General features: G+C 52.1%; 1 protein-coding gene across 2 annotated transcripts in view; it reads right to left on the bottom strand.

The window, feature by feature from the left end:
• B4GALNT4 (beta-1,4-N-acetyl-galactosaminyltransferase 4) overlaps positions 1-19,827 on the bottom strand; it is a 113,015-nt gene that overhangs the window by 21,744 nt on the left and 71,444 nt on the right. Inside the window, exons 3-9 of one of the 2 annotated variants that reach the window (XM_019547239.1) lie at positions 16,586-16,696; positions 14,879-14,974; positions 14,235-14,325; positions 13,695-13,795; positions 10,381-10,448; positions 5,154-5,232; positions 1,389-1,455 (exon numbers count right to left, since the gene is read on the bottom strand). In XM_019547239.1, coding sequence (XP_019402784.1) covers positions 1,389-1,455; positions 5,154-5,232; positions 10,381-10,448; positions 13,695-13,795; positions 14,235-14,325; positions 14,879-14,974; positions 16,586-16,696 — 613 coding nt within the window. Of the gene's footprint in view, positions 1-1,388; positions 1,456-5,153; positions 5,233-10,380; positions 10,449-13,694; positions 13,796-14,234; positions 14,326-14,878; positions 14,975-16,585; positions 16,697-19,827 lie in introns of those variants that run through there. The other variant, XM_019547240.1, reaches the window with a different exon arrangement.

Below are 19,827 nucleotides of genomic sequence, written 5' to 3'. Positions count from 1 at the left end.
AGTAAATCTGCAGACAACACGAAATGGAAGGATTGTGAATATGCTGGGGGACAGAAATGCAATTCAGAAGGATCTTCACAGATTGGAAAGCTGGGCTAGAGCTAACAGGATGAAGTTCAGTGCCAACAAATGCAAAGTGCTAGAAGAATCAAAAAAAAAAATACAAAATGGGTGACATGTGGCTGGATGGCAGTACTACAGGGAGATCTAGGAGTCTTGGTGGTCACAGACTCAAAATGAGCCTGCAGTGTGATGTGGTTTTAGGATGCATCAATACAAGCATTAGGTGCAAGACACAGAAAATGATAGTGCCTCTTTACTAGCACTGGTTAGGCCTCTCTAGAGTACTGTGTCCCATTTTGAGCTTCACATTTAAAAAAAAACTTGGAGAAGACAGAATCCAGAGGTGGATGACAAAAAATGATAAAAGACTTGGAAGACAACTCATATGAGGAAGGGTAGAAGGAGCTAGGCATGTTCAGCTTGTTAAAAAGGCACTTAGGAGGGACGTGATAGTAGTCTTCAAATATCTGAAGAGCTTCCATAAAGAAGAGGGGATAACACAGTTTCTCGTTGTAGAGAGCAGGACATGGAGCAATGACTTGATGTTGCAGCAAAGCAGGTTTAGATTGGATATCAGGAAAAAATTCTTCACTATTAGAACAGTGAGGCAGTGAAACATACTGCCTGGGGAAGTTTAGGACTCTACATCACTGAACGTGTTCAAGAAGAGGTTGGACAAGCATTGGTCAAGGAAGATCTAGGAGTAGCTATGCCTATATGCTTCTGTGAGCATTTCCTTTGCTTCTGGGCTTTGCTGGTTGCCACAGCCACACTTTATAACTTCCAAAAATGGGTCCTTTATTCAAAGCCCTCTGGAAAAATCTAGCCTTTTCCCCTTCAGGCTAAAAAAAACCCCATGCCTTATTCTAGGTTGTAAAACAAAACAGTGCCTATCTTCCACAGGACCCTTCTGCTACCCTGCCCTTTTTCAGATAGCCCTTTCAATGTTCCCAGCTGCAGATCCATCCAGCAGCCTGATCCCTTTCATTTGCACCTCATCAGCAAGCAGGATCTTTTAGATCCTTAAAGGATCTCTGTCCTGTTACAGCATGTTCTGCATTTGCACTGCCACATCTGTTGCAGTTGCATGCATGCTTGCCTAATTTCATGGCCACCTCTACACATTGGTGTCCACACAAATGCACATGCTTTTGTGTATCATCACATAAGGCACACATATGGTCCGCCATCCCCATGGCACGCAGCTTTGTGCATGGGTTATGGACACAACCCTGGCACCTAAATGCCTCTCTAAGAGGGATATGCTCACAGAGGGACAAGTGGAACAAGCAGGGAGGGCAGCAGCCCAATGCGGGGAGCCTTACCTGTGTAGAGCGAGATGTAAGGGGAGTCGATGACCTCAAATTTCAAGCTAGGGAGGAAAACTCGCCACTGGAAGAGAGGGAGAAAGAAGAGAATGAGAGCTGTGGCCAGGGAAGATGGAGTGCTGCTCTGCCCTCCTTGCCCGGCAGAAATCCCAAGGGAGATCTGGTGTGCCAGCAGGAAGCCTACAGCTCCAGAAGCTGATGACTGCCAGGCAGCTGCAGGGCCTCCACACACCTGCTCACCCTTGGGAAGCTTCCCAGTGCCAGGCAGCAGGAAGCAGCTGTGCCCAGTCCTCCCCCTACTGAAATCTGTGGGGAATGACACAGGAAACAAATGCGCCATACCACAACAAACACGCTTCAAACACAAACGCACTGCACAAAAAAAAGCCGGGTTAAAATTTTCAGGCACTCAACATTAATGCCCGTTTCATCTACACACGCCCCTAGACACCAGACCTTCCCCAGGCCTGGCTATGAGGGAAGTGAGGTAGGGGAGGTGCTGGTGAGACGTAGGTGCTCCAAATTGTGGAGGGCTGTCATTCTCTAGATTTTCTGGTGCAAATCCATGGTGACTCCTGACCAGCATTCAAGCCATGCCTAGCCTAGAGGGTTTTTTGCATTGATGTAGTTCCCTATGCATTACCACATGCTGGGGCTTGCACCAGGGGGCGAATGCCCAGTAATTTATCAGGGCATCTCTGCACACACTGGTACAACATTTACCAGAGAGCTTTGCCCTGAGGCAGCTTGCATATGTGGTCACTTGGGCGCAAGTCTCTCTTCTGTGGACAAGCCCCTACACACTGTTGTGCTAGGAGCCTTCAACACAAGCTGATGGAAATGGCTCCAAATTTACCCTGGCATAAATGCAGGGCCAGGGATTTATAGCTAGGGATCATGATATGCTGGACCCAACAAGCCAAATACCTTTGTGACAATGAATCCACCTGCCCAGGCTGGGGAATTACTCCTGCCAAAGGCATTTTTAATCTGCATGCTGTGGTGTGTGAGCTTATGTCCACCTCTTTGGGTGTCACACATGCACGAAAGTTGTAGTTGGTTCTGTGCTGGGTTGCACACACGTGCACACACACGCACATGCATGTATTCATGCACATGCACACACACACACACACAGAGTTCTGTGCTGCCTATCTCTCCCTGTGAGTTGCCATGTTGAGTGATGGCTGAAGAGAGAGAAGCACCCCATGGGTGCATGTGTGCATGCATATGTTCGTGTGTGTGTGGTGTCTGCCTAGCTATTACATCTCACACCTCCAGAGGAGGCAACGCCTTGTGTAAAACAAGCTTATTTTCCCTGCCTGTGCCAGGGACTTCACAAGGAGGCCAGCAAACAGAGAGGAAGGGAGGGGGCGTCATTTGTGGTGAATGGCTTGCCTTTCCTTTCAGCTCAGGAAAGGGAATGAATGGAGTCTCTTTAAAAAAGGCTAGCATTTCACCTCAAGCAGCCCTCAGTGCTGGCAAGGCTTCCATGAAAGGAGCAGGGCTGTGCTGAGAGGAATCAAAATGAGATGGAGTCCCTTGGAGACAAGGAACATTTTATCTCGAGGAGAAGGCATCTAAGATGTTTCCAGCTAGCAAAGTCCCTCACTCGAAATGAAGGCACTGAAATGAATCCTAGCTAAAGGGAAGATTCTCTCTCAAGAACCATACAACAGCTCATAGCAGATCCTTTTTCCTTCTTGACTTTTTCCCCCCACCCCTCTTCAGGGTGATCCAGATAGGTAGAAAATATCATGTCTTAGCTTTCCAGCCCCTCCTTTCCTGCTGAACTAGGATTGGTCCCCATCCCCCTATCCCAAAACATGTTAACAAGGGTCCTTTTGAATGCCCCCTGTGCTTGTGATAGCCTCATTACAGATTTCAGCGCCATTCTGAAACCACGGTGATGAGCTGTGGCAGTACCAGTGAGCACAAGGCATTTATGGGATTGCGTGCTACCTAAATGGAGCTCATTTCCGTATGTAATTGTTCAGGCTTTGGGAACAGAGTGGTGGATTTGAGACAGACGCCCACAGAGCTGTTGCAAAAGGGCAGATTAGCCTGCTGTTTTTAAAGCCAACCATACTGGTATTCTGAGCCTGAGAGATTGGAATTGCCAAGAGACAGATGTTCCAGACAGGAGCTGGGAATATCTCCTCTGCACAAGACAGATTTTATTGAAGTTATCAGCTGGGGACTGATAGAGAGCTCAGAGAAGTCAGCAGGCCCTCAGACATCTCTGTTTTGCCCAGCTTCTTCTGTCACCTTTTTCTATGCACAGAAATAGCACTGATTTAACTTAAATCAATATTTTTCCCCCAAGCCAAAGCAGTTAAGCCAGTGAACATTCCTACTTCTATCCTAGTTTGAGAGTGACTTATTCTGGTTTAATGTAAACCTGTTTCTAATTGATGTAAGCTGTACTGATGGCTCTCAGGTTTGTATTGACGCAGAATGATCCACCCTGCCCTCTTCTCAGGTTTACCTAATGCTAATTTTAAAATATCCCTTTAAATGGAAGCAACTGTACAGACAAGCTCTTAAGTACTCAGAGGTACCCTGGAAAACTGCAAAAGCAAAGATACATTATGGTTCCTCTCTGTTTTACTTCTTTTAGGAATGCCTGAAAGGGCCCCTTCCCTCTCCCCCTCTGACTTGCTTTTCACCTTACAAGTCCAGGTCTTGTGGCTGCTGGAGACCCAGAAGCAGTTGAGGAAATAGCAAGACGGTGCCTTGAGGAGTGCCTCTCTGCAGAAATCAGTGTCTACTGCAGGTGAGGTGGGAGCTGGGAACCTAGGGCAGAGACTGAGCAGGGAAGGAGTTACCCCTAGGACATGTTTGGCTCCATCTCCACCACAAAGCCTAGAGCTGCAGGGACTGTGAGGCCAACACTTTAAAAAGCAGTTTCTGATTTGTGGGTACCCTGCTTGAGATGTTGAGGGCTTAGCCTTCCAGATATTCCAAGCATCTGCTGACCTAACCTCCTGGTCCTGCTCATTTCAGTTGGAGAGATGGGTGCTCAATGAATCTGAAAACCAGGCTGAGTACACTTCAGGTCGGGCACCCAGATGCAAAACTGGCTCAAAGAAGACCTGGCCTGTTTGCTTTGCAGGTTTCCAGAAAGGGGAACACTGCCTTACAGGTGAGGGCCTCACAGCTCCCTGTGCAGAGAGAGACATCAGTCAGATGCCAGGATGCAGCTGCACATGGTGGCACTGCCTGCTAGGATGCCCTGCCCAACACGCTGCACAAAGATGATGAAAGCCAACAAGGAGTTATGAACATCTCTAAGGAGAGGAAGAGCCAACTCAAGAAGCAGGAACTACAGGTCCCCTTGGAAAGAGAGAGACCAGGAAGCTTAAACTGGACAGTTACAAGCTCAAAGAACAAGAGGGAGCAGGGAAAGCAGGAAAGGGCCAGTGGGTGTCAGGGCTCAGGTTTCCAGTGGGATGCAGTTGGGTGTGTATGTAGGGAAGGTGTGTGTAGGGCAGGGATAGAGGGGAGGAGTTCATCTGTAAGTGCAAACATTCCCCAGCCAGTCTTGCTGGTGAAAATATCACATCTGCACCCTTTGGACACAGGTTTACATTTGTACTTTGACCAGGACTGTAGCACACCCTGCAGACTCCTTGAGAAATCTCTCTACACTCCCAGCTTTGTCCCAGCACAAAGTGTCTGTGCCCATAGCAGCAAGAGCCCTGGCCCTGGCCACGGCAGCAGTGCGTACCAGGCAAGGAGGAGCCAAGCAATTTTACTCACGCCCACTTCCACATGGTCCGATCCCCGGTCATCCTGCTTGTGAAGCAGTTCAAAATAGTAGCGTCGGGAGGACATGAGGCTGTGCAGGAGGGAGACAGAAAAGCTTGTTAGCACACAGAGGCTTTGTTCCCCGAACAGTGGCCTCCCTGCCTCTCCCTCCATGGAGCACCCACTGACATGCTGGCCCCAAGAGGGAACCCCGGCACAAAACCCATCACAGACAGACAGCATGAGGGGCTGTCCTCCCATGCTCTCTAACAACTCCTCAGGAGAGGCACTGCCTAGAAGGCTTTGCCACTCAGTGTATCACTCCGACTTGGATAGACAAGGTGGTGGTCTTGGCACTCACAGCTTGGCCACCCACAGCAGGCAGAGCTCCTCAGTGCTGGGGCTTCTCCTGCCTACGTTGGCATGGAGGACCTATCCATTGACTCCACTGAGCCTTTCCATTGACCTCTGCAGAACAAGGGGTTGAGCAGAGGAACTCAAAGCATCTTTGTGACACCTGTATTGATGGGAGCTACCTGGGAAATAGCACACAGGCCTGGTGGAAGAGCCCTAGGCAGCCCCACACTGGCTGCAGCAGCAAAGAGAGGACAGCGAGGCTGTTGATCCCCTGACCCTGCAGCAGCAAAGGAAGTGGCTGGTGTCAAGGAGGGGATGCAGCTGAGCCGCCTGCACACAGTTCAATGGCTTGATCAATATCCTAATAACCACACCTCCTGAATGATCATTGCACCCTCCTACCCAGTTAATCCTGCCTGCATTTTGCTAGGCCAGAACTCAATTCCCCTTTGCTGGGAGGGAGCTGGTGCCAGCAGGAAGCCCCTTGGCTCATGGGATCCAGGAAGGGGAAAGAAACAAAAGGGATAGCCAGAGTAAACCAGTCTGGAACAAGGCCTGCTGCCCACTGCAGCCATGCTGAGGGGCTGCTGAAGCAGGATAAGCAAGCAGGAGAACAAATGCATATGAGCAGAAGGCTGCCTGACCCAATGGCCTGTTCACCCCTAGCAAGGAAATCCTGGCTCCATTGCTGCTTCTGTTGCTTTTCTCCCATCCCCAGGGCCTGTGCACAGCCTGCAGCCCCTGATGGGCCATGCTCACAGCTCAGGACAAGCAGGGAGTAGGAGGCTGGCCCTGCGCTTCCCCTCCGAGCTATGGGATATGAGGCAAGGAAATAAGAAGGGCTGCTGTCAAGCAAAGAGACGTGCTGCTGTCTCCGGAGAGAGAAGAGAGGGGGTAGGTGGCCTGAGGGGCAGGGGGGAGGGAGACTATAAGGATGCAAAGGGAAGAGAGAGAAGTGAGGAGAGTGCTGCTGACAGCTCTGCTCAGGAGATGCCAGCTTCTGTGCTGCCCTGGCAGTGATGAGATGCAGAGGCTGGGGGGGATGCCGAGAGCCTGCTGTTCTCTGAGTGCTGCCTGTCAGCCCCCATCAGCCAGCTGAACTGCTCCCCCCGCCACCTCCGGGGGTGGGGGGGCTGCCTGTCACTGCTGCCATGGCAACACCATTGGGATCAATTCTCCAGCCTCTTGGTGGTAGAAACAGGTGGTGGGAAATGCCCTAAACCTGGGTGCTTCTTGTGCTATGCTGGGGCAGGTGGTGAAGGGAAGAGGCTTGCTAACCTCTTTGGCTGGTGTTTCATTGTGCACTTTTGTGGGCATGAGCCCAAGCCTTGGCCTCTGGGCAAGGGAACAAGGGCAACTAGCCCAGACTCCTTGGTATTCAGGCAGGATTGTGGTTAAGAGGCCTGACTCAACTAACTGGAGTTCACAGGCAAATGGGCCAAGAGGCCAGGTAAAGGCCTGATCCCAGCTTTCATCTGCTCTGAGAGGGACACTGAGCCCGGCTACAGCCAGCTGAATTGTGGGCTCTGCCATGGCAGGCTGGCAAATGTTTTGGCAGCTCTGGTGTCAGGCTGAGGAGGGGGATCGGAGGGCTTTGGCAAGACCTTTGGCTCCAGGAAGGGCCCCTGGGGGATCTCAATGGTCTGGGCAATGGGTTCTATCTGTCCAGGATGATAAATGTGCATCTCCTAAGAGCAACAACTTCCAACAGCATCTGGTGGTTGGGACACTCCACCCTTCTTCCCCATCAGCCTGCTGGTGCTTTGGGGGGACAGCACAGGCAGGCCAGAGCTGCCGGACGACATGAGGCAGAGAAGCAGCACTTCTGAGAGAGTGCAGAGGGGCAGAGGCTTTACTGAGGCCTCCGGGTGCAACCTAACACATGCTAGAGTGCTAAGGTTGCATTTGTCCACCTCAGGGAGTGAAGATGTCACACTAGCAGCCTCTGTGTAAGGAGGTTCCTGGAGCAGAAAGGTGTGGAGGGCGGGTGTCACAGCTAGGAGTTGGGTGGGCTGGCAGTGCAGGCCTGGGATAGCAGGGGAGCTGTAGCTAGGCATTTAATCTAGTGCACTGACTTTGCTGGCTGGGACAGTAAGATGTGATATGGGTGCAGAGCAGTGTGGGGTCATCTTTCAGAAGTCAGTAGCACTCAACTCCACCCCATGACACAGGCAGATCCTGTGGGGATGAGGCTGTGTGTGTTACTAGGCTTAGCCAGCTGGTGCTGCCCAAGGATAGGGGCCCTCCTCTGTGTTGCTCAAACTTCTCCAGGGAACACTGGGATGCACGTGGAGAGATTGGTGTCCCAGCTCCTGGTTGGCCGGGCTCCAGTCAGCAGCGTCTAATTGCATGTGGCATGTGTGCCCAAATGATCTTGCCACCAACGCTTCCTTCCCACTTCCTTTTGCTGCCATCCTAATTAGATTAAGAGGATCATATTGTCCCTAGCTAATCATCTGCAAGGGCAGCCATGGCACCCGGGCACGCAGCAACTTCTGAGCAAAGGAATCTGGTGCAAGACTCCAGCTTAGCACCAAGGGAGGCAGAGATCAGCAGGGCGCGGAGCATCTCAGCTCCTTGGGAGGCAGCAGACTTCGAGAGAAAAATCCTCCTGGGTTTTGGGAGTGGCCTAGATTGGACCCCAGCACCTCACTGGGAAGGGGTGATGGCCAGGAATGCCCCCCTGGGCAGGGAAGGAAATAAGAACTGGGCTGAAGTCACTTGGATCCAGGCTGAAGGCAGGGAGAACATACTTCTCATCCCCTCGTATCAGACAGGGGACCTGGGCAGGGAGATGGAGGCAGTGAATTCACTTGAAACCCTATAGTTTCTATGGCAACAAATCATGGCACTTGAACTACTGAGAAGGGGAGGGCTGTGGCTGCTGGTTGCGCCCAAGGAGCTCTCCTCCTCCTCCTGTTGGACAAGGAGCAGTGAGAGGGGCCACGGGTAGTGCGCCAGTGGACCCCCCTGCCATGGGGCAGTGTGGAGTCCAGAAACTCCAAGAGTCCTGGAGTATTCATGCAACTCAGAGGGGGATGTTGAGCTACAGCAAAGAGTTGTGAGGGGAAGATGAGACCTTGTGTTTTGGATGAAATGTTCTTGGGGGGAAATCAGCTACTGCCTGCCTCCCACAGTTGATACTGGCCACTGCTGGAGGCTTGCGGGCACCCCAGATTTGATCCTGGCAGCAGCTATCCCTGTCAGGTTTGTTAGCAAATGTGATGGAGGCAAAGGCCCACTATACACACATGCGAGGGTAAATAAAAGAAAGAGAAAGAGCTAAACATCTGCTCTTAAAAGGCAGCACTGGCCAAGCCAGGAAAGGCAGTCTCGTGGCCTGAACTCTGTTCCTGGCTCTGTCCCAGACTGGCTTTGTGGCCCTGGGCAAAGCACCTTAGCCCTCCTGTCTGTGGAACACAGCTAGTCTTCCTTCCCATCTCCCAGAAGTGATGAGGGGCTCAGTATATCAGTGGTATATATATAAAGTGGTGGGAAAACCCACAGGCATGAGGGCATGAGGGGATGCAGAACATAACACTGGCACTGCATACAGGAGAGAAAGCACTACGTAGAAGGACTGAGAATTCACACAACCTTGCCACTCCCAGAGCCCCAGCCTGTCTCAAGTGGCGGTATCCCACTCCAGTCTGTGGGCAGGGTTGAATTGGTTACTGCTAACACAAGGTGCCTGACTCTGAAGCCTGTTACTTCCTACCCTGCCCCCTGATAAACACATTTTATCTTTAAAAATGGAGACATGGCCCATGAGGCTGAGCACACACTGCCCAGAATGAACCTAAGGGAGCTGCTGTAGTTCAGCATATCCCCACAAAAGGCAGCCCCTGTCCTGGCATGCATTGCTTGATTGGGTCATAGTGGCCCTGCCTACTGGCTCCTGGCAGCACAATGACACCAGCAGCCTAGGGCAGGCAGCTGAGATGGGCCCCTCTTGGGCACAGGAGCAGCCCTCTGGAGCTGCCAAGCTGCTTACGCGGCCCACAGCCAAACCCTACTCAGGCGCCACTGCTCTTCAGACAGGGTTACTGCTGTTCAGACTCCTTCCTCTGTCTGGACAGAGCCCCTCTCTGGCTTTTGCCTGCCTCTCTCCTTGCCAGTGGGGAAACAATCAGCATTCACAGTGCGTCCTCACTGTATTGTCCATCAGAGCTATTGGCAGGGCAATAGCAGAGTCCCAAAATTGGCTACAAAACTTTGCGCGCTCCGTTCTTTTTGCTCGGAGCCACATACTGGGGCCTTCCTGAGGGACCCAGCAGGTATGAAGTAGCCAGGATAGAGGCCAATGGGCAAGGTTAATGCTGGGGCGGGGGTGGGGGCAAAGGCACCTCACCCAGGACAGAGCCAAACAACCAGTTTGATCCAGAATGTCAAAGCTCTTGGGCTTGCTTCTGCAGCCTGGACTCCCCCTTTATGCTGCAGGGGCTGGGGCTGATGCTCAGAGCAAGGGCAGCTGTGACATGGAGCTGAAGGTAAGGGCCATCAGGCCCAGGTGCTAATATGCTGCCTGACAACAAACTGGTAGAGCAGGCAGAGACAAGCCTAGAACAGACCTGTCAGCTTCTGCTAGATCTGCTAGGCTGGGTGACGGGAGACAAACAGCCCTCCAGCATGACACAGAATGTGGCAGGGGGTATGAGAGAGGAGGACAGGCATGGTGGGAAGGGAAAGGAGAAATAATGGAGTGAGGTTGGAAGTCAGGGGTATAGGCCCCAGGATGCTCCCTGCAGGCCTGCTCCCCCATGTCCCCACTCCTGCCCTGTGTGGGTCCCTTCATCCCTTGCTCACTGCTGGTGACACAGTGGCTGCAACAGGGTATGGCCAGCGTCAAGCTGGCACAGGAGTTGGAAAAGGTCACACCTACCGGATCGGTTTGGAGACCTGAGAGCTGAACTTGGTGAACTCCCCTGGAGCTGTCCACTCAGTGCCCAGCTGGGGAGAGACAAAAGGCAAAACAGAGATAAAGAGAAGAAGCCAGTATAAGAGCCACATTTAACACTACTGGAAGAAGACAGTCTGGCTCGGGCAGGGGCTTACTGACACCTACCCACAAAGGCAGCACATGTGTAGCACCTTTGTGTCCTACCTATCCACTCCATTGAAGCCTGAGCATTATTTTTAGCATCTAGCTGATTATTGCAGTGCCAGGAAGCCACTAGTGAAAAGTCAAAGTCCCATCAGGTTAGGCCCTGTATCCAGCAGTGCTCACAGCTTGGGTGCCCCGTGGGATGCTAGGTCTCTGGAAGATCTGGGCACAGACTGTAGGCACATATTGACACCACACCCAGCAGAGAGGGTAGCAAGGCCTCCCAGTCCCTGTCAGACAGGGTTATGACTATCCCACCTGAAAGCACAGGGATTCCTACAAGTTGGAAATCCTCTCCCTTGCAGAGGAGACACAGGATTCGGCATTGGCTTTTACATGCATTACAGGTAACAAAGGAATCAGAGCACTGACTTCCAGGACTTCTGTGTAGCTGAAAGCCCAATGCTGCAATGGGCCTAAAAGAACTCCCTCATGTAGTTTATTAAAGGGAATTCAACGTGCACTGGGGAAAAGTGGGGCAGGGCAGCACAGTTAATCATCACTGGGCATCAAAAAATACACATGGTACAGGATATGGACTTATTGAAAATGTAGCCAGGCCTGTGCGTGCCCATGAGTGGCTCTGTGACAGGAAAGTGGAAGGCAGCATCTAGAGGAGCATCTGAAAGTCACCCAAGTCTCCTGAGACTCTTTCCCTTGGCTCCACTGAGCTCCAGACCAAGCTGCTGAGTACGTGCTTGGTTGTGCTGTGGTAGAACCTAGCATTACCAGCAAGGGAGCCATTGGATTAGGCCTTAAACGTGTGTATAATTGTAATGGAGTGTGCCTGCAGGGATGGCTGTAACGCCCCTGAGGGACCACACTATGCCCAATCTCCTTCTCCGGCTGCCCCAATCTGGCCTCATTCTCTCTCTTGCCATGTTTTGATGTTAAAATTATTATGCTTAGGAGGCTGCCTTTAGAGAACCAGAGTTCAGCTTTCAATGCCTTGCCTCCACCCTGCTCATTATCAGTCTGCCAGTCTGCCCAATCTACACTCCCTAGCCTGAGCAGAACTTGGTCTTGTCTGAGCCCCCTAGCCCTTTCAGGCTTTGGCCCTTCTCCCTAGGCTTTAGTCCCTAGCTGCCCACTGGGTCCCAGATCCTGGCAGGGCTCTGTCTGGGCCTTAGCCTCTCACAACATGGAATATCTCACAGGCACCCCACCAGTAACCTCCTCCTCCTCTTTAAGCCACCCCAAACCTCACAGTTAACATGAACCCAAACCCAAATGCTCTTCCTTTTCAGTTCCCTGCAGAGCTCCTACACCATAGAGATCCAACTCAGACTGGTATGAGTCAAAGTGACTTCTCAGCCCTGTGCCAGGGCTCATACAGTCCCTGACTCCTCTTCCTCTGGTCTCTTGAACTGGCTATCTGCAAAACAGGGGCAAGGTGCTATCAATCCTCAAATCTGCCACAAAGGCTCTCATTAGATGCTCAGCCCTGCAGCTCCACTTTCTGCAGGCTGCATTTCCCCCAGCCTGAGTCCTGCTATACTGCTCCTGCTGCCTTCCACTAGAAGGGGAGAGATCCCCTGCTAAAATAATAACAAGACAGACAGGGTCTGTGGGTGACAGAGTGGGCTGTTGTCTCTCATCTCTGACCCCAAAGGTTCACAAGCTAAACACGGGATGAGAGACAACAGATGGGGATAAAGCAAGTGAGGACAAGGTGAAAGGCTAAAAACAACCAAAGGATTTGCTTTTCTACATGTGTCACTAGACTGGCCAACTCTATGCTAGAAGAAGTTACTGAGGCCAAAGACTTAGCCCAGAATTAGGCACTTCCAATGGTCGTGGGAATATCTAGCTCCATGACAGCTAATATTAATGGAAATTCTGGAAGAGGTAGCAAACTTCATGTGTTGGGGCTCAAACCAGTCTCTCACTGCTGCTATTGGGGGTGTGTAGAGCAGTTGGCCCCTCATCAGCTCACTGCAGGCTTTCTGCACCTTTTCCCTGAAGCAGTTGGTGCTGGGAACTGTTAAAGACATGTGGAGTGGGGTCTGAAACAGGTGAGTGGTTCAATGGTCCAAATATAAAAGGAAAACAATCCTCTTGATTGTTAGCTGCTAGGAGCCCCCACCACTGCCCCCCATCCCACCCCTTTCCCCTACCACATGCTGCCATTAAAGATGTTATGGCAAAGGTAAGATTTAAGGAGATAAGGAAGTTGTCTGTCTAACACTATTTTCATTAGTTCTCACCTGTCCCTTATTCTTCATCTTCCCACCAGAGGCCAGTGCACCCTGTGTCTGCTAAGAGCAGTGGCTCTGCTACAATTACTTGCCATTTTGCACATTATTAAAAGGCAAAATCCTCACAATCTTTCCATGAAGAGTGGAAATAAAGCTCCCCTCCCTTCTATTTCTTAATTCACTGAAATAGCTGGATATAGTCTCTTCAGAATTGCTGCAAAATAAAAAGCACCCCCTGACAGCATCGAAGTGAATTAAATTTTGTTCCCAGAGGCCAGCTCACAGGATCAGAGAAATCATAGAAATCATAGAAACGTAGGGCTGGAAGGGATGGACCTTGAGAGGTCATCTAGTCTAATCCCAGCCTAAGGCAGGATCATCCCTATCCAAACCATGCTATACCTATCCATAATCTAACCTCTTAGAAAAAACTAACATTAACCTGACAACACAAGACTTAACACCCTAACCTGGCACAGTAAAGCAGGGGGGCTACAACGGATAGTGATGTTTTTCAGGCAGTGAAAGCAAACACTGAGGGCAGAGGTGCCCACTCAGCCCTTCTGCAGCACCATATTCAGGACACAGCAGGCACATGTGTGATGGTGCTTGGTACATGCCTTGGGGCTGGGCTGAGACATCCTCCAGATGTCAGGATCACAGCTGGACCTGCTCAAGTTTTTTATGGAACCCCATGGCAATTCTCCTGCTTCTGGTTCCACTTAACCATCTCACCAAGGGGCTTTTTCCACCAGACAGTATTATTAGCACGGGGACAATAAAGAGTGCAGGGAGAGCCTGGAGTCTGCAAGAGCTCAGCAGTACTGGCTGCACAGGTTGATGGCACCTAGGTGGCAGGGAGGCTAAGGGGAGAAGTTGAAGAGGGTGCCCTACCTTTCCCACAAACGCCACCAGCCGAGTGTTGGCTGGACTCTCGTCAGAGCTGAGCCAGAACTCTGAATTGTCATCTGATGCCACAGAGAACTGGAAGTCCCCTATGGGGAAAGAAAAAAGAGAAATGTTAGATGGGGCCATGGAGCAAAGGGAGCAATCAGTGGCAGTATGGACCAGTGGTGGGTAGGGAGCCTGTGCCAGACTGAAGGCCATTTTTTGTCTTGCAAGGACAGTGAGGGGGCAAGGTTGTGAGGGCACTGGAGTCTGCAGTCCTCATGCAACTCAGTGCATTAGGGACTCTCAGGTCTGCAGCTGTCCAGCTGGGACTGGAGCTCTCAGCATCCCCAGAGCAATCCCTTGGGACTAAGTGGCAGGTGGCGAGGAGAAGGCCTCTGTAGTTCCAAAGCTATTCCTGGCTCTGAAGGCTGATGTTTGAGATGGGGGGGAGGGGAACAAGGCTTGGGGAGACAAGGTCTTCTATGTAGCCCCCACCCAGCCCAGCTATAGGAGGTGGGTAGTGGGGTTGGTGCAGACACTAACCATCCTTGAAGGGGTGGATATAGCCAAAGACCCGCAGCCCATAATTCTTCCACTTGGGTGATACAGCTAGTTTCTTCACTGTCATGCGAGACTGCGAACAGGCAGAGAGAGGGAGTGAGAAGGAGCAGGAATGCATCATGCACCTTGGGCTCACGCTGTGCCCTCACGGACAAGGCAGGAGAGCCCTCCCCTCCCTACAACCTGGTTCCACCCCATGGCCCCCTGCTATTTTAAGGGTCCTGTTTCCTTGGTCCCCAGCAACAGGGGCATCCTTACTGCCTCCCCAGTGGAAGGCCAAAGTCCCCCCTTCACTCTCCTATCTAGGGTAGCCTGAGCGAGTGGTGACCATCTGGCCCCTGTATCAGCAAATTTTCCCCAGAGACAGCTTCCCCATGGAGCCTGGTTAGTTCCACTGGGATCAGCACCTGATACAAGGACTGGCAGTGACTACACTGGGCACTGGCTTGGCCCCAAGGGTCTGAATGGTTTGGTAGAGATCAAACTCAGGGCAAGAGGGGACAGACTAGGCCCATTCATTGTTCAGGGAGATGGGAACCACCCTCATCCACTCCCTAACCCCCCGCCGCATAGCAGACAGGAGGAAACATGCCTCCTCCCCAGAGCAGGAAGGGCTTGGGACTCACATGAGGGAAAAGCGGGAAGTGGAGATTCTTCCTCAGCTGCCTCACAGCCCCTCCGCACCAGTCCTCGAAGACATGCAGGTTTGCCTTCCCTTTGTACTGCAGAATGACAACCCCACATGGGGACGTGAGCACACTCCCTGCCCCAAAAGCCAGAAACCCCCTGAGCACCCGACAGCGCCAGTGAAAGATCATATCCAACGTCCAAAGAAGTTGCTGGATTAGACCGCAGTGAACCAGCTGAGCTCACACTCATTGTGCTGAAGAGATCTCTAGTCACAGATGTGCCAGTGGCTGAAATGGGAGTAAATTACCAAACTGGACAAAGCTGTAGAAGCCTTCTCTATCATCTGCACCCAGACAGAGCAAAACCCTGAGTAAAAGGAAGCCAAAAGAAAGCCATGGACCTAGCATGGTATCCATGCAGGCTGAGCTCAGGTTTCAGTGACAAGGGTCTTCCACCGAGACCAAACAGCCCCTTCACCCATACATACATCATTCCAGAGACCTGGTACTAGAGGTTCACTGACTCGTTGAGCAATGATCCAGATTTCTTGCCTCTCCTGACAATCCTCCCAGCTTCACAGCACAGCAAGGAAGTACCAACTATTATTTCACTCAGCAGCCACCATCTTAGCCAACACCCCAGGACTGAAACTACAGAGAAGAAAGCAGCTACTGATTACAGCTTGTGGTAAAGGTCTAAAGCCCTGGCTACAGGGTTGTAACACAATCATATTCTCCATGACTGAGCACACAAGGAGGCCTATAACATACTTTACATCTTTTTACACTGCCAGACCCAGCCTGAGTGCAGGAGACAGTGTGGCCCCCAAACTCATGTCAGAGCCCATTGCCACCTGAGCTGGGATGGCTGCAGACAGACACATGCTGGAGAATGAGCAGGCCAGGACCTTCCTGCATGTGGGCATGCTCAGGAAAGGGAGAACCTCCAGGGAAATTCCTGGAGAGCCCAGTGTAGTGATTCCCTTTCAAAAAGCTCTGAGCCTAGTCCAGCCACTTGACCAGCCCAGGGTGGATGGCCATGAGGAGATCCAGAACCGAGGCTGCGTGGGGTGATCTAAGCCACTCACCAGAAGACCACCCAAAGGATGAGCAAGAGGGGCCCTTGAGCAGTGATTGACACTGACATGACCATTGGGTCTCCTCTTTGCTTCAAAGGGGAATCTGAGTGGCTGTATGGAGTGGCTGTACGGAGGAAGTTCCCAGGACAATGGACAAATACTTATACCTGGTTCCAGAGCAGAGCCCACCAGGCAATGATGTGGCCTGGATCTCACTCATTTGGAATACCTCCTTTATATGATCTAATCACAGAAGTCACCCAGAGGAGGCCTGGGGAGCAGTGCCCAGTACCCTTGCCCCTCTTCTCTAATCCCACTCTGCTAATCAGCACTTCTCAGCCACAGCCTAGGACCCACAGGGACTTCCACACTGTCACAGAAGCAGAGGAGCTGCAGCTGGAATAATGTATGAGCTCATTATGCAGGTAGGTGCTGGGCACAGGTGGCTGGTTATCTGGGTCACAGCACTGAGCTCTGACCCAAACTGTGCTTTGACTACAGCTCCATGTATCAGTGGGGAAAAGAAGATGCTCACTTTTGCAGTCGTTCTCCCAGAACCTCTTCCTTCTTCCCTGGCTCTGCCTCCTCCGCTCCTCCAAAACAGAACTTCCCTGCCCCTGCTTACCTGGTCATTCCAGGGCAGAACATGCTTGGTCATGTTCAGGACAGGGGCCCTTCCAGCTCGGTCTGGTCTCTGACCTCGTGGAAACCAGCTGTCACCATCCTGCCCTTCATTCTGTTGAGGGAACAGGAGACAATGAGAGAAGAGCCACCCATGGAGGGGGTCACTGGAGAAGGGGAATGCAAACCTCCCATCCCAGCATGCTTTGCAGTGAAGAAGCCACAGTCTCTGCTGCTGGTGCCAATGCAAGTGGCCTCTGACATCAGAGAAGCTGCCCAACTTTGAGCAGCAGAGGTCTGAGCCCAGCAAATGATGTTAGCTACCTGGGAAGTGAAGCCCCCTCTGAGGAGCCAACACTGCTGTCAAACAACCTCCCCCAGTGATGCTGTGCAGCAGCTTAGGACAGGATCCTGTATCCCATGGAAGCCAGGGGGAGATTTTAGGCTGTGTTATAGGAATGGCCTCAACAGGGGATCTGGTAGCACCAACTCCTTTGCAAGAAGCAGCGTGGGCTCTAACCATCTTATTTTGTTTGCTGTAGCCCTGGAATTGCCAGCCAGGGCTAGTCTGATCACTGCTGTGATGGGGCAGCAAACTCTGAGTGCATGCCAGAGACTCCAGGGCCTTTCTGGTCCATCCTCTCAGTACCCAGCACCCTTTTAACAGCAACACTCCCTACTGACTGCCACCGTCATTTATTTGCATTGCAGCAGCTCCTCAAGGCCTGGATCAGGGATTAATATTTATTGTGCAAGCTGCTGCATACACCTAATACATTCCCTGCCCCTTTACAGCCCCTGGCCTGGGGACTCCAGCAGGGCACAGAGGGAAACACCCCAGTGACCAGGGGGTGGAGTGGACAGACTGTCTCAGCTGGCTTACAGTCTGAGTGCCAGATGAGAGTGAACAGGTGAGTACAGACAGGCGGGGAAGGGAGATGGCAGGATGCACTGGGGTGTGCTTGGATGCTCACTCTTTCTCTTCGCAGCCTACAGGCGCAGAATCTGATCTGGGTATTGTTGGGATGAAGGGATGGGAGGTAAGAAAGTGTTTATTTGAGGAAGTGACATCAAAGAACTGAGCTTGGCAGGTAATATAGAGCTCAGGGAACCCTGGACTTGTTCCTGTCCCTTACAGGGGCCCAGCCCTGCAGACCCTGAGCTGGGGAGCCCCTGCAGGCAGCAGGACATAGGAAGAGGTGTCCCCAGTGACCAGGGGGTGGAACAGATGAGCTGCCATGCTGTGCACTAGCTGAAGCCATGTCTGGGCAAGAAAGTCCTGTTCCTGGGTGCAAGGAAGTTGAGGGAGCCTCTGTGCCTACAGACAGAGACCAAGGCAGCACTGGGAGGCAGGAGACTGGTGAGATGCATGTGGCATTTACCTCGGCAAGATGGTGAACTGGGCAACACTAGCTAGAGCACTGAGCCCTGTTCACTCCAGGAGGCCATCAGCTGTGTCAGCAGACTAGGAGATGGGGTAAAGATTGTGGTGGGGACACAGCTGAAAGCAGGTGTCTAGAGAGGAGGAGACATGAATGCAGAAGGAGGCGAGAGGGATCTGCATGTCTGGGAGCCCTAGGGATGCTCCTTTCCTTTTGGGCTTGGCATTCCTGGCGCGCACAGAGGCCAGCGGAAAATAAATCAGCCCCGCCCCAAGCCATTTGTGCCATCCGCTCCTCATTACACAGAGACAAATTACCCAGGCGATTAGGGTACTTGAGAAGGAAACAAAGAGCCTTCCCTGTGATAAACGACTCCTTGTCAAGCTCCCCGTCTGGTGGAATTAATTCTCATGCAGCTGTGCCGGGCACAGGGAGAGGGCCGAGAACGCCCCCAAAGCTGGTTCTGTGGGGTTGCAGGAAGGGCTGGTGGAAGCATCACGGGTGGCACCAGCCTGGGGCTGTGCCAAGGGGCACGTGCTGGATGTCTCAGGGGGAGATGGGATTCTGGGATCGCGGCAGCTGCAGCGCGTGCCTTGGGCTGATAAGACCCATGTGGGGCATAGGATGGCACTGACAGCCTCTGAAAGCCTGTGCTGTGCCATGACCTCAATGCTGGGAGCTGAGTTCTGACCCCAATACTGCAACAGCCCCTTGACTCCAGCTCACACTGACAGGCTGTGCCACCTCAAACAAACACAGTCCCCCTCAGTGCCTCCATTTTCCCATCTGTAAAAGGAGAGAGAAAACTCCAAAGCAGCATTCCCTCATTTGGGCACATCCCTGAAATTTGTGAGCTAGCGAGACACAGGATTGGTAGGTCTACTTGTTTTGTGCCATGACCTTTCCCCAGACGTTGCCCTGGATGCCCCCAGAGAGAGAGGGAGGGCCCTGCGGAAGGGCCCAAAAGCCTCTCAAACAGCTCTCCTAACTATACAGGTGGTTGGATAAAAGATAATCACAAAAAACTGTTGTTCCTGGATAAAAAGGCATCCGCCCACAGCAGTGATAATCAGTGGTATTTACACCCCAGGTGCAGAAAGAGGACACAAACTATGCTCAGTTAACCTAGCTATGCTGAGGCACACTGGGACAGCCACTGATATAAGGGGTGGTCTTTGTCCTGCAGGCCAAAGACATGTCTATGGTACAGCCTAAGAGGAAAGGACATGGTGGGTGTGAAGGGGGAGGAGAGCGTAAGGGGTGCAGCTCATAAAGGGAAGGTGGGCTATTGGTTTACAAGTGCTGGCCTCCAATACCTGAGCCCAGCTTCACCACTTCCCAGACAGCTTGGTCTAGTTCCCATGAGTGTAATGCATAGATAGGGCATGTGTGGGCATGCAGGGCTCTTGGGATTTAAATGTCAGCCAAGCATGCTCCTGTGGTGAGGGAGGGAGGGGGAGGAAAGCCTTTCTGTCTGCTCCATATCTCCCCTCTCTCCCACTCCATCTGCAGACACTGCACGTGTGTGTCACAGCAAGGCATGACACTGATAAGGACAGGCAGCAAAAGCAATCTGGGACAGTGAGATGGCCTTCAGCAACTGACACCATTGGGGAGCCAATGATGTGTGGGGCTGGAGTGCACGGCATCTGCCCAGGACAGCCAGCCACCACAGCAGTCACTGATGTAACAGGACAAGCTGGGACTCTCACGCCCCAAGCAGAAAGTGTGCATTTCTGCTGGAGGGGCTCAGCTGGCCCAGAGGTCACATGCCAGGACTGTCACAGGCTCCTTCCTGAATAACAGTTTTACTGCTTCCACAGGCCACGAGGCCAACAAGAGCCATCTAAACCAGTGTTTCTCA

The sequence above is a fragment of the Crocodylus porosus genome, unplaced genomic scaffold (assembly GCF_001723895.1).
Source record: "Crocodylus porosus isolate Cpor-Errol unplaced genomic scaffold, CroPor_comp1, whole genome shotgun sequence".
Classification (NCBI taxonomy): Eukaryota; Metazoa; Chordata; order Crocodylia; family Crocodylidae; genus Crocodylus; species Crocodylus porosus.
Note: the sequence above shows the minus strand (reverse complement) of the source record. Positions and strands in the feature narration are given on the sequence as shown.